This window comes from Anser brachyrhynchus (genome assembly GCF_964034855.1).
Source record: "Anser brachyrhynchus genome assembly, chromosome: 18".
NCBI lineage: Eukaryota > Metazoa > Chordata > Aves > Anseriformes > Anatidae > Anser > Anser brachyrhynchus.
The window spans coordinates 9,607,379-9,626,130 of NC_137711.1; the positions used below are offsets into that span (position 1 = coordinate 9,607,379).

At 37.3% G+C, this 18,752-nt stretch overlaps 1 protein-coding gene across 5 annotated transcripts in view; it reads right to left on the reverse strand.

The window, feature by feature from the left end:
- Positions 1-18,752, reverse strand: part of B3GNTL1 (UDP-GlcNAc:betaGal beta-1,3-N-acetylglucosaminyltransferase like 1) — a 137,421-nt gene that overhangs the window by 15,167 nt on the left and 103,502 nt on the right. For all 5 annotated transcript variants that reach the window (XM_080560690.1, XM_080560688.1, XM_080560692.1 and 2 more), the window contains 2 exons: positions 14,576-14,700; positions 4,340-4,475 (listed from right to left, as the gene is read on the reverse strand). In XM_080560690.1, the coding sequence (XP_080416816.1) occupies positions 4,340-4,475; positions 14,576-14,700 (261 nt within the window). The remainder of the gene's footprint in view (positions 1-4,339; positions 4,476-14,575; positions 14,701-18,752) is intronic.

Consider the following 18,752-nt stretch of genomic DNA (forward strand, 5'->3'; position numbering starts at 1 on the left):
CTCCTTTTAGCTGAAGTTTGATGGAGAATAAAAGAGCAGACAAGACAGCTCAGAAACCCTCCAGGCATATGTAGCATCCCAAAAACATTTGGTTTCCATCTTCAGCTGCAAATTATAGACAAGACGGATGTGTTTTAAACAAAAAAAGGTCTGTTTGACTTCAGTCTTGCAGAAATGCTAATACTGAACCACTGTCAACTGTGTGAATCAAGAAGGGGACAGCCAGGAAACAGAATTTCCCTAAGAATACTGAGATCCTGGTAATTAATTCATAATAAAACGCTAGTAGTTGAGTAATTTTTTTCCCTGTTTTACTGTTTAGCAAAAATACTGAGCGTTGGATATTTGCCTGAACTCTTTGGAGACAAAGCATTATTTTTACTATTCACCATACAGATGTCTAAAGGAAGAGACAGAATACAACTTAGGTGTTCTTTTCTATTCTAACATAGTCATAATTCAAATTCAGACTGTTTTCCAAACAGACTGAAGTAATAAGTTGTTAGTGAGTATGAACAAACAAAGACTGCTGCTTCCCAGAATTACCAAAATTTTGTTTTCTTAGAAACAATGTTGTCCGGCATGCAACATGTTCATACTTTTCCAACAGCCCACAAAAACCCAGTCAGAATAAGAAATATAATTGCTTTGTTTATGGGAATGTAAAAATACTAGAAATGTATGTTCTCTTTGTTTTATTTTTTAGGAATATGTGTCCCATACTTTATATAGGTACTTACTGACAATTTAGGAAAAAATCCTACAGCAGTTCCACATTCCCACTGAAATCAGTCTTGTGATCTTCTAATGAGATTCTGAATCTCAGTAAAAGGATGTACTAACAGTGAAACAGAGCAAAAGTGAAATTTTCAAGAGTCTAAACTGGCTTAAATTATAAAACCAACTGAAATGAAATAGGACACCTTGTCATGGCACTACACTCCCTGACAAAGAGTCCCTCCCCAGCTTTCCTGGAGCCCCCTTTAGGTACTAGCTATTATAAGGTCTCCCTAGAACCTTCTCTTCTCTAGGCTAAATAACCCCAGCTTTCTCAGCTTTTCTTCACAGGAGAGGAGCTCCAGCCCATTGAGCATCCTCATGGCCTTCCTCTGGCCCTGCTGAATGCCTTGGAGCCCCAGAGCTGAATGCAGGGCTCCAGGTGGGGTCTCAACAAGAGTGGAGTACAGGGGGAAAATCACCTCCCTCAACCTGCTAGCTATGTTTTGAAACTCTATTATTCTCATAATTAGCAGAGTATCTGAAAGCTTAACTCTTGTTTTTAAATCTTTAAAGATTTAACTCTTTAATGGTTGAGACAGGAAAAGCATGTCATTGTTTTTTTTAGGGCTGGAAAGGATGAAGCAACAACTATTTACCAGCTTTACTCATACAGGATTTTAGAGTCCTTGGCAAGAGTTGAGGATGAGTCCCAAAACACCTGAAGGATTTTTGAGAAAAAGTACAACATGGAGTTTAACTAACCTCTTTCTACCGTTATTAATTTAAAATAAAAACTTCTATGAATTAATTACCTGCTGCAAATTTATGAATTTATCTCCTGAAACTGCAGCAGCATAATCCTTTGAGTAGCATTTGGAGAAGTGAGATGTTGGAATGTCTTTATACAGTCTTCTGCCAGTGACTTACAATGAAACCTCAGGGTATCATTTAATCTTTATTTCTGTCTGAGGTGTATAGGCTTGGGATTTCACTTTCAGAAAAGTTAGGAAGTTACAATGGCAATATTATAATTATAACAAGCCTGAACACTAACATAAAACAAATTAAAAGTGTTTTCATTGCTACAGACAATACTCATTTCATCAGAAGTTAGCTATCCAAAGGATAGAACCCTAATCACTTTTACGATGATTTGAGTCACTTTCTGAAGCTATTTATCTTTGTTGGTTGTCAAGAAAACCTTTGAATACTTCAGATAACATGCCAGACTTACTGCATAGAGTTTAATTACTCTATACAAGTTATTAAGGGTCAGGCCATGACTACGTTTAAGCAGCAGTTTCTTGCAGCACATTGACAAAATGAGTCATATTTGGCATGTGTAACTGCAACTGGCATGTAAGCTTGCTAAACGTATCTGGTGTAATATCCAGTAATTAATGAGTTAATGTTCAACGCAATATTACGATATCAAACTAAAGCATTCTGGAATATGTGTAATTATAACCTTGACAGAAGCAAAATAGTATCATGGCCTGCAACATTGCCAAAGCAAACGTTATCTAAAGGTCAGCTGGAAAGAATGTCAAATTCATTTAATTAGAACCACACTGTCAGTTCTAGCAAACTGGGGAATTAAGGTTGTTCCTCACCGAAGGAGAGGTAAGTTTGGTTCTTCAGCAGCTAAACAGCACACAAAAAAAATATTTTTCTCTTGCCCTTTTAATCATCTCTCTATCTTCAAATTATCGTTGTGTTTGCTGAACAGGATGTGAGGTCCTAAATGAGTCATCTACTAAAGTAGGTGGCAAAAGTAACCCAAAGCTAGAGAGTTGTTCTATCTTAATGTCAATCTCTGTTTTGGCTTGGCACAAAAAAACAATACATAAGACAGTGAGACACTGCTACAAAAACAATCTAGTCTGTTTTCTCCTTAACATCTCATAAATCACTACTTGCACAGCATTAGCAGATAGGCTACCATCTCTTCCCATAGAATTTATTTCCTAATTCTTATAATTTAATAGACAGAAAAGTGCAACGGTTGTTAGTAAATCAGAAGAGTTCACAAAGTGCTCTGCAAGCTAATAGCAAAATAGAATGTTTTGATAAACACACCACCACCACCCCCTGTCATGTACACATTGCACTGCATGACCAAGATAACTCAAAACATATAATGGACAGTTCTGTTCTCTTTGAATAAAGTAACTAATTGGAGACCAAATAGCATTTCATCTTACTTCCTACAGTTCGTCATAAAACAGCTCGGGTTGGAAGGGACCTTAAAGATCACCCAGTTCCAACCCCCTGCTGTGGGCAGGGATGCCACCCACTAGTTCAGGTTGCTCAGGGCTTCATCTAACCTGGTCCTGAACACCTCTGGGGATGGGGCATCCACGGCTTCTCTGGGCAACCAGCTCCAGTGCCTCACCCCACTCTGAGTGGAGAATTTCCTCCTAACCTCTCATCTAAACCTCCCTTCTCTTAGTTTAAAACCATTCCCCCTCATCCTGTCATTATCTGACTGAACAAAGAGTTGCTCTCCATCTTTTTTATAAGCCCCCTTTAGGTACTGAAAAGAACTTAAGTACAGTTCACCCACTCCCACATGATGGCAATGAAAAAAGGATGGCACTGGAATATCAAGCTGGAAATTCACATTCAATTCCTGTGTTGTATGTTTCCTGTGCAAGTGTTTCCCATTTTTATTCAATAATTTCAACTATGGGTATACAAATTTCCTCTATTTTCTTTTTACATGTGTGTGGTCTGTCTGCAAGCATATAAATCAAGTTTTTATATATATATATTTGTCATTCTGTCCTCCCATCCATATTTTTAAGAAAGGAAAACACATTTGGTAATAAAATTGATGTTCTGTGGCTCTTTATAAGAAACAGCCATTTGACATTAGCCCTAATGCCTTTATCTAACAAAAAAGCTATCGCACAAAAGAAAATGCTATAAAAATTAAGGTATTTAAACTCTCAGACAAACCTCTCCTGAGAAATATCCCCCATCACCAACTCTAAGTGACCTCCACGTTTTCAATTGATTGTAAACTGGATTACTCATGTACAACAGTCTACTCGCCTGTTCGCCCTCTACCCCACCCCTATTTTTAAACAATCAAGCTTTTCAAAAGTGAGTTAAAGTCTAATGCTCATCATAATACAAACCAGATTGCTCAGCATCTGACAGGGACCTATGCAGTATCCACTCAGGAACCGGGCCAATATAATACATGTATGAATAATCCTAGACAAAGTAGTCTAGTATTATACCATCCAAATAAATAGTTACTCAATTCACCTGGGGTACTTGGCTACTGCAATGGTTAATTACACAACAGCAACCATAAGCAGTGCTATACTGTGTCTAAGCTATTACTGCACTTAGTCACCAGCAAGCAGGAACAAGAGCGCTTATGCTGCACTACATAGACACCATCCACTCTGGATAATGTAGTACAGCATTTTAAAAGAAGAGTATTGTGTGTGGTGTTTTTTTTCCAATTTATATTTATCATCATCTAGTACTTTGGATCTGTAATATTTTATGACAATGTTGCTACATTATGTTGGAAGAAGCAAGGAGGCATATGAGGGCGAAGAAAACAATTTTGTACAGATTTTACCTACCCTTAATGGCTTACCTTTTTCCGATTAGCTGGTGACAAGCTTCTGTAGAGCTTCTTGCCTTGTTTGCCAGCATTCCAAATGGTGAAAGATGTCCAGGAGCTCAGGACCCTGTCTTCAAGAAACCTGACTCGGTGATTCCAGATGGTTTCCCTAAAGAATTAGAAAAAGGGTTGGGTTAGACCCTTTAAAACTTTTATCGTATACATACATACATACTCATACACACATAAACCTGACCAAAACGATTCACACGATACAAAAATCATACCAAAAACATTATACTAGCACTTTCCCAGGGCGATGTCTAACTGTTGTCAGAAAAAGAGAAGTTCTGTGCAAGTTCTTAAACAAAAATCATCATGATAGATCTGAAGTCATAGCTAAACAAGTGTTATTTTCAAGAATCTTAATAGAAAATTACAAGATGAAAAACTGTGGCTATGGTAATCAAATTTAACACTGACAATTTCGACTGCCCACCAGTACAGTGTTTGCCCATAACCCGTCACCGCATGAACTGCTCTATAACCTGCAGTAGTGCATACAGGGCAAGACATCTCCTAAACCCAAGACGAACTCTTCATGTTCCACCTGCCCACACATTCATTCTTCTTTGTTACTGCAAAGTTCAAATCTCACAAAGTCAGTACTCGAGTACCCAAATATACATCCCAATAGTGCAAGTAAAGTCCATTTACATTGTGGCATTCAGGCCAAGTCTCCAAAAAGTCAGTTTTCAAAGCCCAGGCAGACACTGGAACGACAACAAATAATTATGGAACTGCAAAGTCGCACACAGCACTGAAACTATCAGCTGTAACACACAATTCAACACTTGTGTGTGCACACACTTGACCAATAAGAGTGATTTCATTTTGAAATCTCCAATGTATTATTCAGCAATGATACGAATAACTGACTCTGCCTTCTTCTGGAGATCACCTTTATAAGAATCAAAAAGCAGTGGATTTTTTTTTAATTTCTTTTTTAAAGTGCTATGCCTCATGAAATGCCTTAAGATATGCTTTAGAAAAGAGCAAGCTGGCAAACATCTGTGTCCAATTACACCGTTACATCTTCATATTTGTAATAAGTTCCATAATATAACTTAAGCCAAGTGGTTGAGGTAGACAACAGTGAGACTAACGCCAACTGATGAACCACATGGCATTGCAACCAGTAATAAGGGAACAGGTAACATCCTTAAATAAAAGACTGGCTGAGATCTTCAACAGGTTCAAGATACCTTCTCAACAAGAGAAGACAACTTCAAGGGAAGCACTTCATCCCAACTGATTGAATTAGGACAGTTTGACAACTATAACATTTTTTTTTTCTTTTGTGCACACGTCCTATCACTTTTAAACCTGTATGTATTTGAAAACCTATCCCCACCATATAACGTCATATTTAAGTCTACATAATTTACAGTTGTTTAAAGAAAGCCACCTGCTGTTAAGAACTTCTGTTTAATGTTCAGGGTTCACAAAATATTCATTAACTAAGAACCTATCTGATACTTAATAAACAGCATTCTAGATACACTGATTTCCTCAATTTATGGCTTGACAGATAAATCTCTCTAATCTACACCTCTTGAACAAGACATATTGAGTTGAAAATTTCTTTTGTACGAAATTCAGAAAGCCATCTTAATCTCCTGTCCCTTCTGAAAACATTTCTTCAGATAGGTTTTTCCACTTACTTTATCAAGGCAGAACACAGTACACTTTATAACAATTGTTAAGAGTTGTTCTACAAATTGTAATGCATCCTGTGGAAAATGTACGCAGTTTAAAAAAATCAATCCTGCTAGATTATGCTTTTATGAATGGTTTTTCTTTGAAATTAATTAAAGCATTAAGAGAAAAATGCTAGCAATTTTCCTGTAAGACCCTAAAGCTGCCTATGGTTTTATTTGCCTTGGGATGCACATATTTTTCCCACCAATATACCTTCTTCACAATTTAAATTTGAGCCCCGCAGTCTTCCAACAATATTAAGTTTGTATAGAATTTACACATCAAAATTCTCCACATTCTTCTGCTTTAAATAGGGCTTCTGATTTGTGGGTCAGCACAGGTTATCACAGGGCAGCTACAGTAAGCTGTAACCCCAGCTGTCTGCCTGACCAGGGGTATCTCTGGTCTCCAAAAGCACCTCATCACATGGAAAACCAAACTCCACTCACAATTCTTTGCTAGTAAGGATTTAAACTGTCCAAGTGGGCAAAGAGTCAGGAAGAGGAGCTGCACAGCTCTGCAGTCATTCTCACCGGTGGATCACACTTCTCCCTTAGCTGCAGTCCTGATTATCCTTAATCCTGTGTGCATTACGCTCATTTTGGTTCTTTTACAAACCTGTGCATACATTAGTATGATCTCTAGAGATGTATGATGATCTGACATTATAGTAACATCTGACTTTTATGAAACATTTTCAATTTTTTTCCTTTTTGTAATGGATTATCAAATTCCAGAAAACCTGTAATAGATATAAATTTATTGTTCCAAATCATTCCTATGAAGTATACATCTGAGGTATAAAATTTGAGGTTATTGAGGTTACTAGGTAGCCTAATTTGTTCCCAGAAGTTGGTTAGAAAACTTTTCTAATATTTTAACAACAGGAATTTTGTGTTTTCATTTGTGTCGTTCCTGCACAGCCCTGAGTTATGGTTTGAAAAACATTAAACCCTCATAGCACTGAGACATACGGACTCTTTCTGGGATTCTGAGTTAGCTCCGGAGAGCCCAGTTCACCTCAGCATGAGATTTTGAGCACAGCCAAATCCTTACATGGTTGCTTAGCACTTCATCACTGATTGTGGTGTGATAACTTGGAAAGAACATCACACACAAACAGATGAACCCAAGAAGAATTAGCTACTCCATATAAATTTTCTGCACTGTTTTGAAGACTACGGCTGTGCACCAGCACTTCCACTAATGGAAGAAAAAAAAAATTGGATTTGATTGCAAATCTCTTCTAATGCAACCACAAGCTGCATTCCTGCTGCAAAACTTTAGCTGCTGCTGGCATCCTCTGACACTTGCCTTTTTCCATGTTCATTAGAGCATACTATATTCCCAGAAGGAAAATTCAAGGAAAGAAATATGAAGGTCAAGTATTTTTCCACAATCACATTACTGAAAATCCTAGAGCTTCTGCTAGCTTCTAAAAAGTAAGATTATTGCTTTACAAGGAAATGGAAAGGTTTTAATACTGAAACATGCCTTCAGAAGAAGAGCACTATTATATTCCAGAGGTACTTCAGAGTCTGTCCTGTTGACTTGAGTGACAGTCAAGTTTCTTTCCCTCCTGAGCTTAACAAAGTCAAGAAAGTTGAGGAAAAAATAGGCAACCTTACAAGGCATAAAAAACACTATCAAGTGACTTTCAGTTGTGGGCCAAACCTTCTACAGATAGAGCTACTGCAGAGAAGCTACACAGGGCAACAGAGAACTCAGAAAGCCACCAGCAACAGAGCAAGGTCAGGAAGAACCCAGCAAGACTCAACCTACTAAGCACTGTGTGGCTACAGGCTAGGAAAAATAAATGAAATTAAGTCAATTAAAATATTGAATTAAATAGGTGTTACTGCCCGAGAGACGACTAATGACTGCATTGACTGCATTTTCAAAGGCTCTACGGTCTGCAAGGTTGCTGTGAAGAAGCCTACAGTCAGATGTTTCTGTGCATTGACTCTCACCAGCCTATCGCATTCCAGCTGAAAAGCAAGAACATTTATGATCATAATACACCAAGGTATCTTTTAAAATATCAAAAACTGGACAAACTAATTTTTGGGGTTTAAAGATTTCACAGATCAGAAATAAGTCATGCTCTGATGTGATACTCACACATCAACTATTTTACCATCTTGGAAGCAAAATAGAATATATACAACTGAATAAAATAATAAAAAAATCAATAATTATAAAGCAGCCTATATATTAAATACCAGTTTAGTTTAATACACAGAAAACTGTATTGTACTCTTTAATTTTCAGCGCAGAAACAGCAGAGTTCCCCAAAAAAGTCTCCAGAATAGGGAACCTGAGATCCACAGCAATCTATATCCAGGCACACAGAAAATATTACTATTTCTCATGGAGATGTCCCAGCACATTCAGAACTGGTCGCTTCCAGACAATGAATTTGCTTTCTATGTGATGGGTGCCTCTATTCCACAGAGGTTCCTACAGAGGTAAAATTCAAGCAGTCCACATCTCGCTGTTGGTGAGCGCCCACAAATTTCAGCCTGAAGCCGACTTACTGACCCCATCTTATATATGAATGTACACTGAGTTATTGCAAGTGTGGGGCGTAAACAACCAAGGGAAATGCACTCGGAAATAAAAAGATGTGAAACTCATTAAACTCAAAATAAACTGGATCTCCATTTGAATACAAGAATATTGTTAGACAGTTTCATTTAATTGCAAAAAAATGGATTTCTTACGTGAGTATTTTGGGTTGTGTAAATGAAGCCAATATATACAGCAATTGTGAATTTTTCTAGCACCATTTATGAGACATTCTTATGAAGACACATCATTGAAGAATGTCTACTATAATCCTAAACAGAAAATGCTCACAAAAAAAAATAAAAATCACATCCCTATATTCTGTGTGTCCTTTTAATGAAAATGTTAGGATATATCAAATGCTTTGCGATCTTGAGTTACAACCTTGAAATTCTTTAAAACACTGCAAGCCCAGATGGTCATACAGATATGGAATTGAGGCATTTGTATTTGAGCTTTAATTGCAGTGACAACTACAGACTTAATCTTTGTGAAAACTTGCGCTGCCTGAACAGTATAGCTCACATGTTGAAGCAAAAGGTAGCTTATGGAGTGTCATAAGAGAGAGTTTCAGTTATCCCCTTTAGGTTTCTGGTTCACCCACTTTGCCACATTTTTGGATGCTTCCAGAATAGATAACTGGGATTCCTGCCTCGAGGGGTAAGGGAATGCCATTTTCCCATCATTTCAGAGGCAGTGCAGGTGCAGCAGACAGGAACTGTAGCAACGTGCAAAGGATGATTAAAGAAAATGCCTGAAACAATCTAGAAGTTGTACAAACCACTTCTCAGAGATGATTCTCACAGCTTTCAGATTTTGCATTATTACGTATTCATAGCCAACAGCAAAAACTAGAAGGTATTACTATTCTGCACCATCCCAAAACAAGGCTGCTTTTTCCTACCACATCAGAAAGCATTAAAGGTAATACTTCGCCTTTAGTATCATTTCCTAGCCTGTATTCAGTTAACTAAGATTTTCCTCAGCCAGAAGGTGTGACACAAACTCTTCTGATTACAGAAGTGGGTACCCATATCCTAATACTCTTCCTTGACCCAAATGCTTGAAGTACACTGTTTTTTACCCATTTCTTGAATTTTCTTTTCACTTTTTTTTTTCCTTCACAAAAGAAAGGTTAGAAGTACACATTTTTCAAACTTGGAAAGCCATTCTTGAGTCTTCACATTTGCCATGGCCCCTCAACCCTCCTCAGTTATGCGGTCTGGAAGGAAGAAGAGGAGCCAAAATTCTGCAGGAGCAAACTGCGGGTATTCATGCCGTGGGTGAGAACGACTACGAAGTATGCTCCTCAGTCCCAAGCAGTTATTACCATACCATCCACCCAAGTAATATAACAATGGAGCTCTGTTAAAATGTGTGCTGACCTACTGACTGAATACAGGAGTCAAGAAACATCTGCTCTATTCCTATTTTGAAATGAAAGATAATGTGACAATAAAAGCTATATGATTTAATGTCTGAGCTCTGTTAAACCTCGCCATAATGCTCGACTCCCGCTCCCTCCTTCCCCCCAGTGAGGCTACATAAGTGAATCAGCAGAACAAAGACAGATGTACAAGTACTTGTGAAATATAAAAATACAAACCCAATATCCTAAGCAGTACTGAAATTTTAGGCATTGATTACCATCCAAAGTGATACTATAAATCAGACTTTTCCTACATACATTGCTCCCACACGCTACTCAGGTAACACTAGATAGGAAGAACTATTCAAGTGACCAGCCTCTTCCAGTGGGTTTCTATTCATGGCAGGATAATAGAGTTTTATACTATAGGTGAATCTCACCTGATAGATAATCCAGAGGTGGAAGAACAATGAACTTTCCAATCACAGTGAGAGCTGAAAGAACAGATTCTTTATAGCTAGCTTTTTTCAGCTAGCTTCGCATGCAAAATTCATGGTCCTTATAATCCACAAGAAATTCAGAAATGAATCTCATTTGAACCTTGACCACACTGGTGAATAAACTGATTTTTTTTGTAGTTGTTGTTCTGTTGAACTTCACGTGAACTTATTAATTGCTGGACTATATCGTCCCACTGAGTTATTACATTTACACTGTTAATAGGTTCTATTAATGTCTGAGTTCATCTTCAGGTCGTGGGTCATTAACTGAGGCATGGTTTGCATTGTGGCCTATTTTTCATGAAAGGCTTATTAAGAAAGACGGAGACTATCAATGTTAATGCCATTTGCTTTTCAAGAATCTAATGAGGTCATTAGTTTCTATGTTTAATTGAAGTGCCAAATGCAGACATAGATGATAAAAATGCAGTTGACCTCATCTTTACTGCAGTTGTACAGGAATATGTTATGCTATTCCTCACTCCTGCCTATTCTGGGATGCATATGTTTTTGCAGGAAATGAAGCAGGCATTCCTATGCTCATCAGTGATACAAGACCCATGCCTCCGAGTACCTCTAAAACAACCAAATGTGTGTCTCATACTAAGTGCCTGTTCTCTTTCGCTTAAATGACACTGGAAGCTTCTTGTGCCTGAAACCAGATGGTTTTAATAGATTACGTAATTTGGGGTATTTCTGCAGAATGAGCTTTTACAATATTATACTCATTCCGAATACACAGCATATGAAATTACTGTAAATCATTTAAGCATGCTTCATAGTTTCTGCATAAAAGAGAATCTCTTCAATCTCAGTGGGAATGTACAAACCTTATTTTCTGCATATATTAAATTTCTGTTGACCAAAAGTTTGTGAATTGCTACAAAGATTGTTACCTGCCCCAACTGTCCGTCTTCATGAGAAACAGCACCTAAAGACAAGCATAGTATTTTATTGCTCCTCTTCCACCACACTGATTTTTATCTTGCAATGAGGTGCGCTGTCTTATATACAGTTTTCTCCCTTTTTGCAAGATAAAAATTATGAATTTTATGATGTTTTTATTATACAACAAACTTTCTTACTACGGTATTTCTCACTATTAACAGCATCTCCGATATTCTATCAGATCAATGTAATGCAGCTATGTAGCACAAAGTACACACAGCCCTAGGATACGAGCCACAATGTGAAATAAACCGATTTAGATCCAAGAGATACAATATGTGGGATTTTTTGTTGTAATTCCTGGCTGAAGCGAAGTTTCTCAAAAGCTGTATAGTTCTTCACATTTAGTAAGCATCCATCATAGACTTTAGACAAAATTGCAATGAGAAAGTTTATATTTCTGTACGTACTTAAAGAAATCTAAATATAGACTGTACTTCATTCAGATTCTGTCACACACCCACAATATTTAATATTTCAGTCTGATGCCTCCAGGGTAAGGGAGAATGCAAATAAGTTTTTGTTTCCTGCTTCACAGATACTTTCACCTCTAGATATTTGTTCCAGAAGGATACTAATCATAGGAAATGACCTAAAAATCATTAGTGTTTACAATTATGCTTACTAAATGAAGAAATTTTGCTTGCCAAATAGTTTGATATATGCTTTAGCAAGACTGAAAATGCAGGATCAGGCATTTGTCCCTTCAACAGTAATGAAAGACACTTGTATAAACTGAAATGAGTCCACAATAGGCTGCAAGTGACTGCAGTCTTTGCTGAAAGCCTGAATTATGCACGTTTTTATAAACAAGTCCTATTAACTACCTCCAAACTATTTAATTTTTTTTTTTAAGACCAAAACTAGACATAAACTGTTATAAGTATCAGCTTTCCCATACGCATCATTTTGCTCTCAGACAAGATATTAATCTGGTTCTTGGTTTACTACTCCCAAATAACCCAGGTCTAGTCTAACTCTGAAAATGCGAAGGCAACAGGTCAGTGACAAAAGGCAAAACGTCACAGAAAACTGCTCAAACAAAACACAGAAAAATACTTCCAAAAAAAAGACTTCTAGAAAAAGCTAGAACATGCATTAAATAAATTGAGGTGAGGAAAAGGCAAATTAGGAAAGCCCCAATTTAAATGATACACTTTTGTGTTGAGTCCCACAACAACAATGCACACTGAAGTCTTCAGACACAAACACTGGCCAGTCCTTTACAACCGAGGCAATAAACAGGGGAACGTGCCAATAAGAAGAGATATTACACAACTTCATATTTGAAAGTTCACACAAAATATTATTAACAATACGACCAAGAAAAAGCCAACAGGAAGAATGGCTCGCCTGACTTCTTAGAATGAGACAAGAAAGGCGCCAATTTGGACCTGCAAGCTGCACATCTGAAACAGTTTACAGTATTTCCACATTCTCACAGTGTGTTGTAATTCAGGGTGCTTGTGCCACACAAACTTGTAGATCTGAATAAGCAACAGCTTGCAGTAAATTCAGACCAAACTCATTTCCAAGAATAAGATGTTTTCCCACAGACACAAGCAACAGTCTTCCAAGAGCTCTAGCATCCCATGATGCATGGCTGAAAATTTTGTAACCAACTGCCAAAATGATCACACACAAAAAGAAACAAAAAACGACCCAACTTATATTTAAATACTAATAAAAAGGAAAACAACATATTTCACCTTTGTTTACAAAATCCAAAAAGTATCTTCTATTTGCTTGGAATGACTGTTTCAGAGCTGAATGATTTTTACACATATGTACATATAAAGATCTACAGTGACACTGACCATGATATGATACATACACTACTGTACCGAAGTATTTACAGTAATACAATAATATAGTGATATGTAACTAAAACGCATATAAAAATATGTTTAGTTTTACTAGACAATGCCATACACAGGTCTGACTGAAAAGTGTGTCTATGTCATTAATTGGTAAGAAAACAGTTTACTTAATTACTGCTGTGTTTTTGTTGTGGGACCCCCAAAGGGTAGTAAAACTCACATAACCTTTTATTAATGTCAATATATAAGAGAAGGAATTTTTGTGTTGTTGTTATAACTTTGGCTCAGCTTGCAGTACTTCTGCTCAGGAAGAGCACCTTTGATAGGTAAAGCAAGCATGTAGAAGAATCAGCATCAACAGCTTAACATCTTCAAAGGTAGAACAGCAGTGTAAAAGCAGCAGACAGCAGCTTACAAGGAAGCATCTGAGATAATTACTCCTACACATCCTCAGAGGTATTTCTCAAACATCATTACCCGATTTAGATGCTTTAGACCTTATAAAATATGAAGATAATATATGTAACTGCTCCAAATCACCAGATGAAAGGTTTAGTTTTTATTATATTTTGTACGGAAGGCTTTTGTTGGTATTACAATAGGTTCTGGTTACTTCTTAAAACTAGCAGTTCTTTTTGAAATCAAGATTTAAAATAAAAAAAAATTTCTTAGATTATGATTCATATGGCAAAAAAATATGAGAAGCAAAACCTCAGATATTAAAAAAATAGTAAAATTTTACCATGAAGGGACCATTCACCATTGAAATAATTGGAGATGTTATTCAGGCGGCTTACAAGATCTCATATGATCAGTTACAGTCTCAGCTGAAGGGATGGTAACTGGAAGCTGAGAAAACACTACTGTTGTAATGCAGTCCCCAAAACCCTTGATTGCTCTTACAGTACCTATTGTGAAATTATTTCAAGAACAGCTGCAAAGGCTGAACAATTTCTTGGAATATTTTTCCAATGCTAAAACACCCTCAACCCTCCACACTAAATCTTTCACATAGGTACACCAAGTGTTGGGCACCAGCATTGGAATCAAGGATTGCAGTTCATAATTTCAATGCCAGCATTACAGTACGTTCCTCAAAAACAGGTTATGGCAACAAAACAAAGAAAACTAACCTTCCATCGACACAGAAAGGATACTAGTAGCATATTGTTATAGTTGCTGCTTTAAAAAAAAAAGACAACAATACAACAATAAACCATTAGAGATTACGCATCAATCATCCAAAATCATCCAAGATGAAGCTAATTTTTATATTCTACAAAAAAAAAAACCCTCAACTTACTCTAGGACGGAATGAGTTGCAGCCTGTGGATGGTAACGGTACAGCAGAAGGCAATGGTTTACTCGAACAACTTCACCACCCTTTTGGATGTGTTTGTAAAAAAATAACAAATCTTCTGGAACACCCTGGAAGAGAAGCAGTTATTTCAAACCAAGAAGTGACCAGTGTTCATAGTTACATCTGAATATATAGTTACATTCTGCCAAATGAATAATGTTTAACAACATTTTATTCAAATTCTTTCTGTGCATCTCCATGAACTTACCTGAACATCTGTAGAAAAGATAAAACTATTAAAAAAGCAAGCAGTGTTGTTTGAAAACGAACTGCAGCTGACCACAAGGGCATAGGTGGAAAAATAAACATCATCAACATCATCTCATTTTGAGAGGGAAAAGCTTGATACATGTCAGTCCCGTAAAGAGAGAAACGCAGCTGCTTACAGTTCACAAAGCCTGAAGTGCCAAGTAACCAAGTAATTTACTGAAAGGGATCAGTAACTTCAGGGAGTGGGGTTTTTGTTTTCATAGAACTGGTGTTCTTTCTTCAGTTGCCATACAAATAGATATTCTGGTCTCTACTTAGGAAAGGTGAATCAGGCCCCATAATGAGAGACGTGAACTTCCATTTTAAAAAAAAATTGGAATAAGGCAACATCCAAAAAACTAACAACCTTTTTTCTTCCAACATGTTCCCACGCCATGTTCTTCAAAAAGGAATTACAAACTATAGTGCTGAAACACAGGAGAAAAAATCTTCTAGAACTATGGATCTATCAGGCTCCAGAAAATACTAGAAATATCATGATTATATGCAACATTTCCCACCTAAAATCAGAAGATCTTCATGTCAGAGGCAGTGTGTCAGAAAGGCAATCATACGGCACACAGTATTCAGTTACATGTTATGCATACCAAAGCATAAAACCACCTTTAAAGCTACAGCCCTGCTCTGAAGATAAAAACGTAGCATCTATTTACATTGTGCAATGGTGCAACTTCTTGAAAAAATGAAATATGGCTAGAACATCAATTTTTCTATGTTTATATACAGATTTTTCTTTCCTCTAACCTAGTATTTAAAGGGTCACATGGCTTTATCAAAATAAAAAAAGAACAACTGTGCCAAATAAGTGTAGAATCAATAAAAAGCTGAAAGATAACATGACAAAGTTTTAACTAAATATACACTTGAGAAGGAAAACTAAATGAAAGATAGAGAAATACATTTGTTCCTTATTCTTACTTGTATTCACATGCGTGAGTAAGGGGGGCATAAACCTCAACCTCAACTGTAGGTATTCTATTTCAATAGAAAAAAATAATAAAAGCCCTAGTTTAAAAAAAAAAAAAAAGTTGAATATTTTTCCCCATTACCACATCTGCTGAGTTTCTTCCATAATTAAGAAAAGGAGATTCTCTAAATTAGCGTTCTGGACACAAAATCCCCCTGTGGTTTCTTCTGGCCGTCTAGTTACAACAGCAGAAGGGTTCAGTGTCTGTTTTTCATACCCACCATGCTGAGTGCTCATGTCAGACATGGTCTGGACTGAGCAGTCATAGGGGGAGGAGGGGAATGAGACAAAAAAGCTTTGAACCCTGGAAAACAAATCCAAAATACTCAGCTGAACATATGTATCTTGGGAGAAATCAGAAGGCAATCAAGCTCTGCACTTCACAGCTCCAGCCATCACTACATAACAGATTGATTTAAGGTGCTGGACTGGACCACACTCCCCGATTCAGAAATGCAATGGATTCTGATCGGCTTACTTGGTAAGGGCAGCTGATCTGTAAGTTCATCTTTGTAAATTCTTGTCTGACTTCTACCTTGAGTTCAGATACAGAAGAAAACTTTTAGAGAACTTTGTGCAATTAATACTTTACATGAACCTACTGTGAAAGTCCCAAAAGAAACCTGGGGGAGGTTGGAGGAGCGGACAGCAACCACAGGCATCAGTACAGAAGAAAAACACAAACTCAAGACTCTTTGCATTTATCTCATAGCCCTTTCTATCTTTTTCTTATTCTGAACTTTCATGAAATTACTGAGAGTTAGCAGCAAGGTTTAAACCTTCTCTAAACCTTTTTCCAGCCACACAACAGACTGTGTCATGCAGGGCACAAACGTTGCAGCACGTACCAGTTTGCTGCAGCAGTCGTATTTTGATTCGGAGATTTCATTACATCACATACATAACTGCAACTCTTTTCCTTTTGGATATGCATTTACATCGTTCAACTTAACCACTGGCATATTAAAAAATGAGAGTTACTGCCGAAGTAAAAGGATCTTTCAAAATGCTGTTTGGTTCTGGAGTGCTCTTTTGCTTTAGCTAGCAGAAATACTTTGAAATAAAGTACACTCACCCCTAGGAATGAGCAGGTGCCTTGTATTGCTCAGCAGTGGCCTCTCACATTACAAAGGAGAAGCACTGACATACATTTTTCAGGGGAGGAAAGATGTTGACTGTGTTATAGATCCTGCAGGGATGGGACTTCCTATGGCTCTTGAGCGTGTAAGTTTGGTGCAATACAAGAGTTTCTTGCCAATTGAGACACATTATTGGATCCAGATGGCATTTTAAACACCAGGAATCTTTGTCGAACAATACAACCTTCAAAGAAAAGGCTGCTTAATTCTTAAAGGGATATTTTAGTATATTTTTGGAAAATGAATACCCATAGCTAAAAGTATCAATTAACAATCTAGCATTTCAGCAATAGGCTACCACATAAATAGCTTTCAGCATTAATAAATATAATTGAATTGCACAGTTTACATGTTACTGAACTACAAACGGGATTTTCCACATTACAGGCAAAACCCAACCCTTTCTGTCCTGCTGCACGAAGGGAAAAACTCATCGGCCTGCTTCACTCAAGGTGCTGATCAGCTGCTGATTACAGCTCCTAGGGAAAAATGCAGTTTGCACTTGCTCAGTTCTAAGCAGCGTGCACCAGCCACATTCAGATAAATAGTTTGCTTTGACATGTTGCTACTAAAGAGGTGAAGGTTTTGTGTTTACCCAGTTTTTTGGACAGGTATCACTTGACTGTGTTAACACTTGTCTGTATGGATGAGGGGACTGATTTTGTACGCATAGTGGGATGTCAGGCAGACCTTAAGTTGAACTGAAGTAATTCCTTGCTCAGGGACCAAACTAATCATTCCATGATTCTTCTTTTCTTATCTCCTCACAGCTCTTCATTTCGTACTCCTTGCAGATGCCTGCGCATGAAACTGAATTCCAGCTACAGTGTCCTCAACAATGTACTTGGCAAGGAGCTGCAAGCCAGCTACCACTACAACAAGCAATTCTGGCTACAAATTTTGCAGCTCCACATCAGTGGTCGGTATCTTATGCCCAGACTACACAGTTCCTAAAATGAGAACACGAATCTGGAGGATGAGGACACTTATCAACAATTTCTGGGGGGCTTTTAATGAAAAAGTTGCCCTCTGTGCAATGCTGTTCCTCAGCTCTTGTAACTGAGCTGCTGAGTAAAAACCAAACTACTTATTCTTTCAAAGTACTTAAGCCAACAGCTGTCCAAGAGTATTTCCTCAAAGTCTTGAGCTAAGTCTTGGATTTACAGAACTAACGCATGCAGAGGGGTCAGTAGCACGAAGGTGAACACAAAGCACACCCTCTTTTAAATGAAGGATTTTTCCTTAGAAACAAATGCTGTTCTGCCAGGCACTAAAATCTGTTGCTCAGCTTCAGCTGGTGTTCAAAGTGCACTGCTCACAGGAAGAGCTAATAAGCTTCTGGAAGCTATAATTAAATAAGAAATTGCAGCTCTTCTCTAATTTAAATTGAAAAATGAAATGAATTCACAACTAAAGCGATTTATCAAGAATTATCTATCTTTCAGTATTTTCAGGAACTTCTAGTTGAAATTACTTATTTCAAAGAGAAATTCTGATTAATAAAAATATTCCCTACATTCACTTTCTTCAGGATAGTCAACGAAGGTGTGAAAGCAGACTAACCACAAGCTAACTCCATATTAAATTGCTATTAATAGCTTCTCTTCAGGATTATCCAAGATACACTTATGTCTCTCTGCAAATCTGTCACACCCTCTTTTGGTTCCCATCCAAACATGGTTTTAAATCATTTTGCCTTAGTTATAAGGCCTGAAGCCTGTAATAATGTTAAATTTGCTTCATT